General features: G+C 47.6%; 1 protein-coding gene across 10 annotated transcripts in view; it reads left to right on the top strand.

Moving 5' to 3' along the window:
• Positions 1–12,921, top strand: part of PHF1 (PHD finger protein 1) — a 65,186-nt gene extending 52,265 nt beyond the window's left edge. For 7 of the 10 annotated variants that reach the window (XM_075580915.1, XM_075580910.1, XM_075580922.1 and 4 more), the window contains one exon: positions 12,823–12,921. In XM_075580915.1, the coding sequence (XP_075437030.1) occupies positions 12,823–12,904 (82 nt within the window). In that variant the 3' untranslated portion in view covers positions 12,905–12,921. Of the gene's footprint in view, positions 1–8,983; positions 9,002–12,822 lie in introns of those variants that run through there. The other 3 variants (XR_012790600.1, XR_012790601.1, XM_075580914.1) reach the window with 3 other exon arrangements.
• The last annotated feature ends 3,330 nt before the right edge of the window (positions 12,922–16,251 follow it).

Genomic DNA, 16,251 nt, shown 5'->3' with positions numbered 1-16,251 from the left:
GCGTGTGGGCATGAGAGGAACTGTGCACGAGAGACACCGCGTGTGGGCATGAGAGGAACTGTGCACGAGAGGCGCCGCGTGTGTGCATGAGAGGAACTGTGCACGAGAGACACCGCGTGTGGGCATGAGAGGAACTGCACGAGAGACACCGTGTGTGGGCATGAGAGGAACTGTGCACGAGAGACACCGCGTGTGTGCATGAGAGGAACTGTGCACGAGAGGAGCCGTGTGTGTGCATGAGAGGAACTGTGCACGAGAGACACCGCGTGTGGGCATGAGAGGAACTGTGCACGAGAGACACCGCGTGTGGGCATGAGAGGAACTGTGCACGAGAGGCGCCGCGTGTGTGCATGAGAGGAACTGTGCACGAGAGACACCGCGTGTGGGCATGAGAGGAACTGTGCACGAGAGGCGCCGCGTGTGTGCATGAGAGGAACTGTGCACGAGAGACACCGCGTGTGTGCATGAGAGGAACTGTGCACGAGAGGAGCCGTGTGTGTGCATGAGAGGAACTGTGCACGAGAGACACCGCGTGTGGGCATGAGAGGAACTGTGCACGAGAGGAGCCGCGTGTGTGCATGAGAGGAACTGTGCACGAGAGACACCGCGTGTGGGCATGAGAGGAACTGTGCACGAGAGACACCGCGTGTGGGCATGAGAGGAACTGTGCACGAGAGGCGCCGCGTGTGTGCATGAGAGGAACTGTGCACGAGAGACACCGCGTGTGGGCATGAGAGGAACTGTGCACGAGAGGCGCCGTGAGTGTGCATGAGAGGAACTGTGCATGAGAGGAACTGTGCACGAGCGGCGCCGCGTGTGTGCATGAGAGGAACTGCATGAGAGGAGCCGTGTGTGTGCATGAGAGGAACTGTTTACGAGAGACGCCGCGTGTGTGCACGAGAGGAACTGTGCACGAGAGGAGCCACGTGTGTGCACGAGAAGAACTGTGTACGAGAGGCGCCATGTGTGTGCATGAGAGGAACTGTGCACGAGAGACGCCGTGTGTGCATGAGAGGAACTGTGGACAATAGGAGCCGTGTGTGTGCATCAGAGGAACTGTGGACAAGAGGAGACACGTGCGTGTGCACGAGAAGAGGAATCGCACGTGTGCACGAGAGGAGCGACGTATGTGCACGAGAAGAACTGTGCACAAGAGGAGTCGTGTGTGTGCATGAGAGGAATCGCGAGTGTACATGAGCAGAACCGTGTGTGTGTGTGTGTTCATGAAAGGAGCCGTGCGTGCTAGAGAAAAACTGTGTGTGCACGAGATGAGCTGTGCGTGTGCACGAGAGAAGCCATGTGTATGTGAACGAGAGGAACCACGTGTGTGCACGAGCAAGAGAAGAATTGTGTGTGTGTATGCGCGAGAGGTACAGCGTGTGGGCAAGGTGGTCTACGTGTGTGTAACCCCAGTCCTCCCATCAGGATGTTACACTGTGTGTATTACACCGTGTGTATGTGAGTTACACTGTGTGTATTACACCGTGTGTATGTGAGTTACACTGTGTGTATTACACCGTGTTTATGTAAGTTACTGTGTGTATTACACTGTGTATGTGAGTTACACTGTGTGTATTACACCGTGTTTATGTGAGTTACTGTGTGTATTACAACCTGTGGCGGGTAGGATCTCGGTGGCCGGAACAGCAGGAGCGTAGTAGGGGTCACAAGCGGAGATCAGAGGCAGGCGGCAGGTAGCGAAGTCAGGTAACAAGCAGAGGTCGGCAACGAGGAGACTGGAACAGGACAGGCGGGGCAGGACAGGTCCGGGAGCAGGGACTGAGAACGGGGAGCAAGGAACAAACAGGGACAAGCCAAATTACCAGCAAGGGCCTTTACTAAGAACGGAATCAAATACAGGCGGGTACAGGAACAGATCAGGATCAGAGACAGAGGCATGTGCAATAGGAGTCTGACTTGAAACAAAGGCAATTGAACCAACCAGGAAGCAGAAGCTATAAAGGACAGAGACAGGAGCAACAAGAAGACAGACCGGCAGACAGAGGAACCCAGAGGAAACAGAAGACAGCAGCACACCCAGTGGACAAAGAAGAACTATGGCTAAGCAGGAGGTCTAGGCGACCGTGACACCCCTCCCCCCCCCAACCCCCCCCTTAGTCCTTGTCTCAGTAACTTATGACAAGGTTATAATATACACACAAAAAATATCTCTGGGTTGAATTGAACACGACTTAGATATGATAAATTATAGTTTATTCCTTAAATAAGGTGAACACACAAGATATACAAATAACAGGCAAAATATAGACACTTACTTAGGGTTGGAATGGGGATGATGAAGTAATCAGGAAACAGGATTAGCATTTCATCAGCATGAAATAGTTGGTAACTTGAAACACGAACAACACGACTAACAACTGAGTATATGCTGGACACTGGTTTATATGCAATCTCCAGGCTATACCTTATTATTGAGTGCAGGCCATTGGAGAACAATTACCTGCACCCAATCTCTCCATGCCACCTCACTTGAGGGGCACCATAATACCTGCCCACTGGGTGGGTAATATTGTAAACAGGGGGCTTATTTTCTCAGTCCCCCTCTCACTAGCCTGGTGTCTTCAAGTCTAGCTTGGCCCAGGATGCCCTTTGTCCAAGGTGTGAATTACCACACTTAATCTCAAGTCCCCATGTCCTGCCTTCTGTTGTGCTTGCATACATAAGCAGGGTGGGGGAGCCTTTGATCAGGAGTTTTTGTTCGGCCATTTGTCAGCCATCCGGAACATTGACATAGCAGATGGGCTCTGAATTTTCATACCAAACCCAAAATACAATTCATAGTTTAATATCTACACACATCAAAATAATCGGTTCTGTTGGGCCCAGTGGGCTGATACTTGCCAATCCCTCATGCCGGAGGGGGTTCTACATAGTGGCCAAGTTTCAGCTCCCTGCAACCCCCAGAACCGGAGATACACCAATGCAGGTTAAAACACTTTTTTAATACAGGATTCTTACCTTTAAAACGTTATCTCTGCTTTTCACTCTTTCCCCATTGAAATCAACGGGCTCCGCCGCCATAGGCGTTCAATGGAGCAACTCCGCCATTGAAGTCAATGGGTTCCGCCGCCATAGACTTTCAATGGGGCAACTCCGCCATTGACGTCTATGGGACTTCTCCGCCATAGCCTTTCAATGGGGAAACGCCGCCATTGACGGCTATGGGGAAACTCACCAATCTTTACCTTTGCCCACACTCCGCCTGGTTGTGCGTAGAGGGCTGGGAATGGCCATGCATTCATGCCGGAACCTTGGCTACATGTGACCCAAATGCCAGCCCTCTGGTCCTCCCAGAACCGGAGATATGGACTTACACTTTTTACAGTTTCGGACTTGGCCGTTTTCACGCCACGCGGCTTTCTCCCATTGGAATCAATGGCCGCGCCGCTATAGGCAATGTATGGGCGAGTGCCGCTATTAGATTCAGTGGGACCTCCGCTCCGCCATTGAAGTCAATGGTGCGACCCTCTTACTGAGCTCGACCCTTTACAAGGGTCCTGGAATCTCGGACCCGTGGTGGTCGAGTGTGGGGAGGCCTCGGAGCTAGGGGCAAAAAGAATTTTATTCCTAGGTGCCCTAGAACCTAAGATTCCCACGCCAATTTTCAGTGAACTTGAACTCAGTGATAAAGCTCTCTTAAAAGACAAGGTATCCGCTTTTGCGGTCTGCAGTTTGGATGGCAGCCAACCTGTTCCTGGAGGTCGGCGTCGGAATCCCCATTGAAGTCAATGGCCCCATTGACTTACAATGGGAAACCGCCGCTCCTCCTCTCGGACGTCCCCTGCTGGTCTCCGCTGGAAACAGGTCCAAAACTGCCAGATCTTCCATTGGAATCAATGGAGCTGCAATGGCGACCTATGGAAGGCTGCAAAATGGAGCCTGAAAAGGCGGGAAAAGGGAACAAAGGGCTATAATCACTGAATTAACATTAACCCCTTCCCTCCCGCATCAACCCCAGTGTATGTGTTGGTGCAAACACTGGGATGAGACAATACATTTTTACAGGGGAATATAGATTTGGATTCTGAAGCAGGGTAAAAACACATTACTGGACCGCAGTCCAGTTAACCCCTTGCTTCCCAAGTGAGAGCAGGGGGTGGCCAAATGGGGTGTAACCCCTTTAATACCGGGCCAAACACCCTCTCCCATGACAGTCCTCCCATCAGGATGTTACACTGTGTGTGTTACACCGTGTGTATGTGAGTTACACTGTGTTATACATATTTCCCCCCTCAGTCCTCCCATCAGGATGTTACACTGTGTGTATTACACTGTGTGTATGTGAGTTACACTGTGTGTATTACACAGTGTGTATGTGAGTCACACTGTGTTTATACATATTTCCCCCTCAGTCCTCCCATCAGGATGTTACACTGTGTATATGAGTTACACTGTGTGTATTACACTGTGTGTATGTGAGTCACACTGTGTTTATACATATTTCCCCCCTCAGTCCTCCCATCAGGATGTTACACTGTGTGTGTTACACTGTGTGTATGTGAGTTACACTGTGTATTACACCGTGTGTATGTGAGTCACACTGTGTTTATACATAATTCCCCCTCAGTCCTCCCATCAGGATGTTACACTGTGTGTATTACACCGTGTGTATGTGAGTTACACTGTGTGTATTACACTGTGTGTATGTGAGTCACACTGTGTGTATTACACTGTGTGTATGTGAGTTACACTGTGTGTATTACACCGTGTGTATGTGAGTCACACTGTTTTTATACATATTTCCCCCCCTTAGTCCTCCCATCAGGATGTTACACTGTGTGTATTACACCGTGTGTATGTGAGTTACATTGTGTGTATTACACTGTGTGTATGTGAGTCACACTGTGTTTATTACACCGTGTGTATGTGAGTCACACTGTGTTTATACATATTTCCCCCCCTTAGTCCTCCCATCAGGATGTTACACTGTGTGTATTACACCGTGTGTATGTGAGTTACATTGTGTGTATTACACTGTGTGTATGTGAGTCACACTGTGTTTATTACACCGTGTGTATGTGAGTCACACTGTGTTTATACATATTTCCCCCCCTTAGTCCTCCCATCAGGATGTTACACTGTGTGTATTACACCGTGTGTATGTGAGTTACACTGTATGTATTACACAGTGTGTATGAGTTACACTGTGTGTATTACATCGTGTGTATGAGTTACACTGTGAGTATTACACTGGGTGTATGTGAGTCACACTGTGATTATACATATTTCCCCCCCTTAGGCCTCCCATCAGGATGTTACACTGTGTGTATTACACTGTTTGTATGTGAGTCACACTGTGTGTATTACACCGTGTGTATGTGAGTTACACTGTGTGTATTACACCGTGTGTATGTGAGTCACACTGTGTTTATACATATTTCCCCCCTTAGTCCTCCCATCAGGATGTTACACTGTGTGTATTACACCGTGTGTATGTGAGTTACACTGTGTGTATTACACCGTGTGTATGAGTTACACTGTGTGTATGAGTTACACTGTGTGTATTACACCGTGTGTATGAGTTACACTGTGTGTATTACACTGTGTGTATGTGAGTTACACTGTGTGTATTACACCGTGTGTATGAGTTACACTGTGTGTATTACACCGTGTGTATGTGAGTCACACTGTGTTTATACATATTTCCCCCCTCAGTCCTCCCATCAGGATGTTACACTGTGTGTATTACACCGTGTGTATGTGAGTCACACAGTGTGTATTACACTGTGTGTATGTGAGTTACACTGTGTTATACATATTTCCCCCCTCAGTCCTCCCATCAGGATGTTACACTGTGTTTATTACACTGTGTGTATGAGTTACACTGTGTGTATTACACTGTGTGTATGTGAGTTACACTGTGTGTATTACACCGTGTGTATGAGTTACACTGTGTTTATACATATTTTCCCCCTCAGTCCTCCCATCAGGATGTTACACTGTGTGTATTACACCGTGTGTATGTGAGTTACACTGTGTGTATTACACCGTGTGTATGAGTTACACTGTGTGTATTACACCGTGTGTATGAGTTACACTGTGTGTATTACACTGTGTGTATGTGAGTTACACTGTGTGTATTACACCGTGTGTATGAGTTAGACTGTGTGTATTACACCGTGTGTATGTGAGTCACACTGTGTTTATACATATTTCCCCCCTCAGTCCTCCCATCAGGATGTTACACTGTGTGTATTACACCGTGTGTGTGAGTTACACTGTGTGTATTACACTGTGTGTATGTGAGTTACACTGTGTTATACATATTTCCCCCCTCAGTCCTCCCATCAGGATGTTACACTGTGTGTATTACACCGTGTGTATGTGAGTTACACTGTGTGTATTACACTGTGTGTATGTGAGTTACACTGTGTGTATTACACTGTATGTATGTGAGTTACACTGTTTTTATACATATTTCCCCCCTCAGTCCTCCCATCAGGATGTTACACTGTGTGTATTACACCGTGTGTATGTGAGTTACACTGTGTGTATTACACTGTGTGTATGTGAGTTACACTGTGTGTATTACACTGTGTGTATGTGAGTTACACTGTGTGTATTACACTGTGTGTATGTGAGTTACACTGTGTTTATACATATTTCCCCCCTCAGTCCTCCCATCAGGATGTTACACTGTGTGTATTACACTGTGTGTATGTGAGTCACACTGTGTGTATTACACCGTGTGTATGTGAGCCACACTGTGTGTATTACACTGTGTGTATGTGAGTCACACTGTGTGTATTACACCGTGTGCATGTGAGTTACACTGTGTGTATTACAATGTGTGTATGAGTTACACTGTGTTTATACATATTTCCCCTCTTAGTCCTCCCATCAGGATGTTACACTGTGTGTATTACACCGTGTGTATGTGAGTTACACTGTGTGTATTACACCGTGTGTATGTGAGTTACACTGTGTGTATTACACTGTGTGTATGTGAGTTACACTGTGTGTATTACACTGTGTGTATGTGAGTTACACTGTGTGTATTACACTGTGTGTATGTGAGTTACACTGTGTTTATACATATTTCCCCCCTCAGTCCTCCCATCAGGATGTTACACTGTGTGTATTACACTGTGTGTATGTGAGTCACACTGTGTGTATTACACCGTGTGTATGTGAGCCACACTGTGTGTATTACACTGTGTGTATGTGAGTCACACTGTGTGTATTACACCGTGTGCATGTGAGTTACACTGTGTGTATTACAATGTGTGTATGAGTTACACTGTGTTTATACATATTTCCCCTCTTAGTCCTCCCATCAGGATGTTACACTGTGTGTATTACACTGTGTGTATGTGAGTTACACTGTGTGTATTACACTGTGTGTATGTGAGTTACACTGTGTTTATACATATTTCCCCCCTCAGTCCTCCCATCAGGATGTTACACTGTGTGTATTACACTGTGTGTATGTGAGTCACACTGTGTGTATTACACCGTGTGTATGTGAGCCACACTGTGTGTATTACACTGTGTGTATGTGAGTCACACTGTGTGTATTACACCGTGTGCATGTGAGTTACACTGTGTGTATTACAATGTATGTATGAGTTACACTGTGTTTATACATATTTCCCCTCTTAGTCCTCCCATCAGGATGTTTCACTGTGTGTATTACACCGTGTGTATGTGAGTTACACTGTGTGTATTACACCGTGTGCATGTGAGTTACACTGTGTGTATTACAATGTGTGTATGTGAGTCACACTGTGTTATACATATTTCCCCCCTCAGTCCTCCCATCAGGATGTTACACTGTGTGTATTACACCGTGTGTATGTGAGTTACACTGTGTGTATTACACTGTGTGTATGTGAGTCACACTGTGTTTATACATATTTCCCCCCTCAGTCCTCCCATCAGGATGTTACACTGTGTGTATTACACCGTGTGTATGTGAGTTACAGTGTGTGTTACACCGTGTGTATGTGAGTCACACTGTGTTATACATATTTCCCCCCTCAGTCCTCCCATCAGGATGTTACACTGTGTGTATTACACCGTGTGTATGTGAGTTACACTGTGTGTATTACACTGTGTGTATGTGAGTCACACTGTGTTTATACATATTTCCCCCCTCAGTCCTCCCATCAGGATGTTACACTGTGTGTATTACACCGTGTGTATGTGAGTTACACTGTGTGTATTACACCGTGTGTATGTGAGTTACAGTGTGTGTTACACCGTGTGTATGTGAGTCACACTGTGTTATACATATTTCCCCCCTCAGTCCTCCCATTAGGATGTTACACTGTGTGTATTACACCGTGTGTATGAGTTACACTGTGTGTATTACACTGTGTGTATGTGAGTCTTACTGTGTTATACATATTTCCCCCCTTAGTCCTCCCATCAGGATGTTTCACTGTGTGTATTACACCGTGTGTATGTGAGTTACACTGTGTGTATTACACCGTGTGTATGTGAGTTACAGTGTGTGTATGTGAGTCCCACTGTTATACATATTTCCCCCCTCAGTCCTCCCATCAGGATGTTACACTGTGTGTATTACACCGTGTGTATGAGTTACACTGTGTGTATTACACTGTGTGTATGTGAGTCACACTGTGTTTATACATATTTCCCCCCTCAGTCCTCCCATCAGGATGTTACACTGTGTGTATTACACAGTGTGTATGTGAGTCACACTGTGTTTATACATATTTCCCCCCTCAGTCCTCCCATCAGGATGTTACACTGTGTGTATTACACCGTGTGTATGTGAGTTACACTGTGTGTATTACACTGTGTGTATGTGAGTTACACTGTGTGTATTACACCGTGTGTATGTGAGTCACACTGTGTGTATTACACTGTGTGTATGTGAGTTACACTGTGTTTATACATATTTCCCCCCTCAGTCCTCCCATCAGGATGTTACACTGTGTGTATTACACTGTGTGTATGTGAGTCACACTGTGTTTATACATATTTCCCCCCTTAGTCCTCCCATCAGAATGTTACACTGTGTGTATTACACTGTGTGTATGTGAGTCACACTGTGTGTATTACACCGTGTGTATGTGAGTCACACTGTGTGTATTACACCGTGTGTATGTGAGTCACACTGTGTATTACACCGTGTGTATGTGAGTCACACTGTGGTTATACATATTTCCCCCCTCAGTCCTCCCATCAGGATGTTACACTGTGTGTATTACACCGTGTGTATATGAGTTACACTGTGTGTATTACACCGTGTGTATGTGAGTCACACTGTGTTTATACATATTTCCCCCCTCAGTCCTCCCATCAGGATGTTACACTGTGTGTATTACACTGTGTGTGTATGAGTTACACTGTGTGTATTACACCGTGTGTATGTGAGTCACACTGTGTTTATACATATTTCCCCCCTCAGTCCTCCCATCAGGATGTTACACTGTGTGTATTACACCGTGTGTATGTGAGTTACACTGTGTGTATTACACTGTGTGTATATGAGTTACACTGTGTTATACATATTTCCCCCCTCAGTCCTCCCATCAGGATGTTACACTGTGTGTATTACACCGTGTGTATGTGAGTCACACTGTGTTTATACATATTTCCCCCCTCAGTCCTCCCATCAGGATGTTACACTGTGTGTATTACACCGTGTGTATGTGAGTTACACTGTGTGTATTACACTGTGTGTATGTGAGTCACACTGTGTTTATACATATTTCCCCCCTCACTCCTCCCATCAGGATGTTACACTGTGTGTATTACACCGTGTGTATGTGAGTTACACTGTGTGTATTACACTGTGTGTATGTGAGTTACACTGTGTTATACATATTCCCCACCTCAGTCCTCCCATCAGGATGTTACACTGTGTGTATTACACCGTGTGTATGTGAGTCACACTCTGTTTATACATATTCCCCACCTCAGTCCTCCCATCAGGATGTTACACTGTGTGTATTACACTGTGTGTATGTGAGTTACACTGTGTGTATTACACTGTGTGTATGTGAGTCACACTGTGTTATACATATTTCCCCCCTCAGTCCTCCCATCAGGATGTTACACTGTGTGTATTACACCGTGTGTATGTGAGTCACACTCTGTTTATACATATTCCCCACCTCAGTCCTCCCATCAGGATGTTACACTGTGTGTATTACACTGTGTGTATGTGAGTTACACTGTGTGTATTACACTGTGTGTATGTGAGTCACACTGTGTTATACATATTTCCCCCCTCAGTCCTCCCATCAGGATGTTACACTGTGTGTATTACACCGTGTGTATGTGAGTTACACTGTGTGTATTACACTGTGTGTATATGAGTTACACTGTGTTATACATATTTCCCCCCTCAGTCCTCCCATCAGGATGTTACACTGTGTGTATTACACCGTGTGTATGTGAGTCACACTCTGTTTATACATATTTCCCCCCTCAGTCCTCCCTTCAGGATGTTACACTGTGTGTATTTCACTGTGTGTATGTGAGTTACACTGTGTGTATTACACTGTGTGTATGTGAGTCACACTGTGTTATACATATTTCCCCCCTCAGTCCTCCCATCAGGATGTTACACTGTGTATTACACTATGTGTGTATGAGTTACACTGTGTGTATTACACTGTGTGTATGTGAGTCACACTGTGTTATACATATTTCCCCCCTTAGTCCTCCCATCAGGATGTTACACTGTGTGTATTACACCGTGTGTATGTGAGTTACACTGTGTGTATTACACTGTGTGTATGTGAGTCACACTGTGTTTATACATATTTCCCCCCTCAGTCCTCCCATCAGGATGTTACACTGTGTGTATTACACCGTGTGTATGTGAGTTACACTGTGTGTATTACACCGTGTGTATGTGAGTCACACTGTGTGTATTACACTGTGTGTATTACACTGTGTGTATGTGAGTCACACTGTGTTTATACGTATTTCCCCCCTCAGTCCTCCCATCAGGATGTTACACTGTGTGTATTACACCGTGTATGTGAGTCACACTGTGTGTATTACACTGTGTGTATTATACTGTGTGTATGTGAGTCACACTGTGTTTATACGTATTTCCCCCCTCAGTCCTCCCATCAGGATGTTACACTGTGTGTATTACACCGTGTGTATGTGAGTCACACTGTGTTTATACGTATTTCCCCCCTCAGTCCTCCCATCAGGATGTTACACTGTGTGTATTACACTGTGTGTATGTGAGTCACACTGTGTGTATTACACTGTGTGTATGTGAGTCACACTGTGTGTATTACACTGTGTGTATATGAGTCACACTGTGTGTATTACACTGTGTGTATGTGAGTCACACTGTGTTTATACGTATTTCCCCCCTCAGTCCTCCCATCAGGATGTTACACTGTGTGTATTACACCGTGTGTATGTGAGTCACACTGTGTGTATTACACTGTGTGTATGTGAGTCACACTGTGTTTATACGTATTCCCCCCCTCAGTCCTCCCATCAGGATGTTACACTGTGTGTATTACACCGTGTGTATGTGAGTCACACAGTGTGTATTACACTGTGTGTATGTGAGTCACACTGTGTTTATACATATTTCCCCCTCAGTCCTCCCATCAGAATGTTACACTGTGTGTATTACACCGTGTGTATGTGAGTCACACTGTGTGTATTACACCGTGTGTATGTGAGTCACACTGTGTTTATACGTATTTCCCCCCTCAGTCCTCCCATCAGGATGTTACACTGTGTGTATTACACCGTGTGTATGAGTCACACTGTGTGTATTACACTGTGTGTATGTGAGTCACACTGTGTGTATTACACTGTGTGTATGTGAGTCACACTGTGTGTATTACACTGTGTGTATGTGAGTCACACTGTGTGTATTACACTGTGTGTATGTGAGTCACACTGTGTTTATACGTATTTCCCCCCTCAGTCCTCCCATCAGGATGTTGCACTGTGTGTATTACACCGTGTGTATGAGTGACACTGTGTGTATTACACTGTGTGTATGTGAGTCACACTGTGTGTATTACACTGTGTGTATGTGAGTCACACTGTGTGTATTACACTGTGTGTATGTGAGTCACACTGTGTGTATTACACTGTGTGTATATGAGTCACACTGTGTGTATTACACTGTGTGTATGTGAGTCACACTGTGTTTATACGTATTTCCCCCCTCAGTCCTCCCATCAGGATGTTACACTGTGTGTATTACACCGTGTGTATATGAGTTACACTGTGTGTATTACACTGTGTGTATGTGAGTCACACTGTGTTTATACGTATTCCCCCCCTCAGTCCTCCCATCAGGATGTTACACTGTGTGTATTACACCGTGTGTATGTGAGTCACACAGTGTGTATTACACCGTGTGTATGTGAGTCACACTGTGTTTATACGTATTTCCCCCCTCAGTCCTCCCATCAGGATGTTACACTGTGTGTATTACACCGTGTGTATGAGTCACACTGTGTGTATTACACTGTGTGTATGTGAGTCACACTGTGTGTATTACACTGTTTGTATGTGAGTCACACTGTGTGTATTACACTGTGTGTATGTGAGTCACACTGTGTGTATTACACTGTGTGTATGTGAGTCACACTGTTTATACGTATTTCCCCCCTCAGTCCTCCCATCAGGATGTTACACTGTGTGTATTACACCGTGTGTATGTGAGTCACACTGTGTGTATTACACCGTGTGTATGAGTCACACTGTGTGTATTACACTGTGTGTATGTGAGTCACACTGTGTGTATTACACTGTGTGTATGTGAGTCACACTGTGTGTATTACACTGTGTGTATGTGAGTCACACTGTGTTTATACGTATTTCCCCCCTCAGTCCTCCCATCAGGATGTTCGCCTCTTTTCATCCGTCTGCAAACACATCAGGATCTGTGTCGACCTCCCTGCAGTCCAGGTGAGAGCAGCACAGTGTGTGTGTGTGTTTGTGTGTGTGTGTGTGTGTGTGTAACGATCTCACATCATCTATATATTTGTCTATCGATCGATCCGTATCTATCTGTATTTGTCTATCATCTATCTCTCTCTCCCACCCTCTATCTCACCTCTCTCTCTCCCACCCTCTATCTCACCTCTCTCCCACCCTCTATCTCACCTCTCTCTCCCACGCTCTATCTCACCTCTCTCTTTCCCACCATCAATCTCGCCTCTCTCCCACCCTCTATCTCACCTCTCTCTCCCACCCTCTATCTCACCTCTCTCTCTCCCACCCTCTATCTCACCTCTCTCTCTCCCACCATCAATCTCGCCTCTCTCCCACCCTCTATCTCACCTCTCTCTCCCACGCTCTATCTCACCTCTCTCTTTCCCACCATCAATCTCGCCTCTCTCCCACCCTCTATCTCACCTCTCTCTCCCACCCTCTATCTCACCTCTCTCTCTCCCACCCTCTATCTCACCTCTCTCTCTCCCACCCTCTATCTCACCTCTCTCTCTCCCTCCTTCCATCTCACCTCTCTCTCTCCCACCCTCTATCTCACCTCTCTCGCTCCCACCCTCTATCTCACCTCTCTCTCTCCCACCCTCTATCTCACCTCTCTCTCCCACCCTCAACTCACCTCTTTCTCCCCCACCCTCTATCTCACCTCTCTCTCTTCCACCCTCTATCTCACCTCTCTCTCTCCCACCCTCTATCCCACCTCTCTCTCCCACCCTCAATCTCACCTCTCCCTCCCACTCTCTATCTCACCTCTCTCTCTCCCACCCTCTATCTCACCTCTCTCTCCCCCCTCTACTCACCTCTCTCCCACCCTCTATCTCACCTCTTTCGCTCCCACCCTCTATCTCACCTCTCTCTCCCACACTCAATCTCACCTCTCTCGCTCCCACCCTCTATCTCACCTCTCTCTCCCACCCTCTATCTCACCTCTCTCTCCCACCCTCTATCTCACCTCTCTCTCCCACCCTCTATCTCACCTCTCTCTCTCGCACCCTCTATCTCACCTCTCTCTCCACCCTCTATCTCACCTCTCTCTCTCCCACCCTCTATCTCACCTCTCTCTCCCACCCTCTATCTCACCTCTCTCTCCCACCCTCTATCTCACCTCTCTCCCACCCTCTATCTCACCTCTCTCGCTCCCACCCCTCTATCTCACCTCTCTCTCCCACCCTCTATCTCACCTCTCTCTCCCACCCTCTATCTCACCTCTCTCTCCCACCCTCTATCTCACCTCTCTCTCCACCCTCTATCTCACCTCTCTCGCTCCCACCCTCTATCTCACCTCTCTCCCACCCTCTATCTCACCTCTCTCGCTCCCACCCTCTATCTCACCTCTCTCTCCCACCCTCTATCTCACCTCTCTCTCCCACCCTCTATCTCACCTCTCTCTCCCACCCTCTATCTCACCTCTCTCTCTCGCACCCTCTATCTCACCTCTCTCTCCCACCCTCTATCTCACCTCTCTCTCTCCCACCCTCTATCTCACCTCTCTCTCCCACCCTCTATCTCACCTCTCCCTCCCACCCTCTATCTCACCTCTCCCTCCCACCCTCTATCTCACCTCTCTCTCTCCCACCCTCTATCTCACCTCTCTCTCTCCCACCCTCTATCTCACCTCTCTCTCCCCCCTCTATCTCACCTCTCTCTCCCACCCTCTATCTCACTTCTCTCGCTCCCACCCTCTATCTCACCTCTCTTTCCCACCCTCTATCTCACCTCTCTCGCTCCCACCCTCTATCTCACCTCTCTCTCCCACCCTCTATCTCACCTCTTTCTCCACCCTCTATCTCACCTCTCTCTCCCACCCTCTATCTCACCTCTCTCTCTCGCACCCTCTATCTCACCTCTCTCTCCCACCCTCTATCTCACCTCTCTCTCTCCCACCCTCTATCTCACCCTCTCTCCCACCCTCTATCTCACCTCTCTCTCCCACCCTCTATCTCACCTCTCTCGCTCCCACCCTCTATCTCACCTCTCTCCCACCCTCTATCTCACCTCTCTCGCTCCCACCCTCTATCTCACCTCTCTCGCTCCCACCCTCTATCTCACCTCTCTCCCACCCTCTCTCTCCCACCCTCTATCTCACCTCTCTCTCTCCCACCCTCTATCTCACCTCTCTCTCCCACCCTCTATCTCACCTCTCTCTCCACCCTCTATCTCACCTCTCTCTCCCACCCTCTATCTCACCTCTCTCTCCACCCTTCTCTCCCACCCTCTATCTCACCTCTCTCTCCCACCCTCTATCTTCCTCTCTCTCCCACCCTCTATCTCACCTCTCTCCCACCCACTATCTCACCTCTCTCTCTCCCACCCTCTATCTCACCTCTCTCTCTCCCACCCTCTATCTCACCTCTCTCTCTCCCACCCTCTATCTCACCTCTCTCCGCTCCCACCCTCTATCTCACCTCTCTCCCACCCTCTATCTCACCTCTCTCTCTCCCACCCTCTATCTCACCTCTCTCTCTCCCACCCTCTATCTCACCTCTCTCTCCACCCTCTATCTCACCTCTCTCTCTCCCACCCTCTATCTCACCTCTCTCTCTCCACCCTCTAACTCACCTCCCTCTCCACCCTCTATCTCACCTCTCTCCCCACACCCACTATCTCACCTCTCTCTCTCCCACCCTCTATCTCACCTCTCTCTCCCACCCTCTATCTCACCTCTCTCTCTCCCACCCTCTATCTCACCTCTCTCTCCACCCTCCCCCTATCTCACCTCTCTCTCTCCCACCCTCTATCTCACTTCTCTCTCTCCCACCCTCTATCTCACCTCTCTCCCACCCTCTATCTCACCTCTCTCTCTCCCACCCTCTATCTCACCTCTCTCGCTCCCACCCTCTACTCACCTCCTCTCCACCCTCTATCTCACCTCTCTCTCTCCACCCTCTATCTCACCTCTCTCTCCCACCCTCTATCTCACCTCTCTCTCCCACCCTCTATCTCACTTCTCTCTCTCCCACCCTCTATCTCACCTCTCTCCCACCCTCTATCTCACCTCTCTCTCCCACCCTCTATCTCACCTCTCTCCTCCCACACCTCTATCTCACCTCTCTCTCCCACCCTCTATCTCACCTCTCTCTCTCCCACCCTCTACTCACCTCTCTCACCCACCCTCTATCTCACCTCTCTCTCTCCCACCCTCTATCTCACTTCTCTCTCTCCCACCCCTCTATCTCACCTCTCTCCCACCCTCTATCTCACCTCTCTCGCTCCCACCCTCTATCTCACCTCTCTCGCTCCCACCCTCTATCTCACCTCTCTCCCACCCTCTCTCTCCCACCCTCTATCTCACCTCTCTCTCTCCCACCC

The sequence above is a fragment of the Ascaphus truei genome, assembly GCF_040206685.1.
Source record: "Ascaphus truei isolate aAscTru1 chromosome 20 unlocalized genomic scaffold, aAscTru1.hap1 SUPER_20_unloc_3, whole genome shotgun sequence".
NCBI lineage: Eukaryota > Metazoa > Chordata > Amphibia > Anura > Ascaphidae > Ascaphus > Ascaphus truei.
The sequence above is the reverse complement of the archived record's forward strand: the minus strand, read 5'-3'. Positions and strand labels throughout refer to the sequence as shown.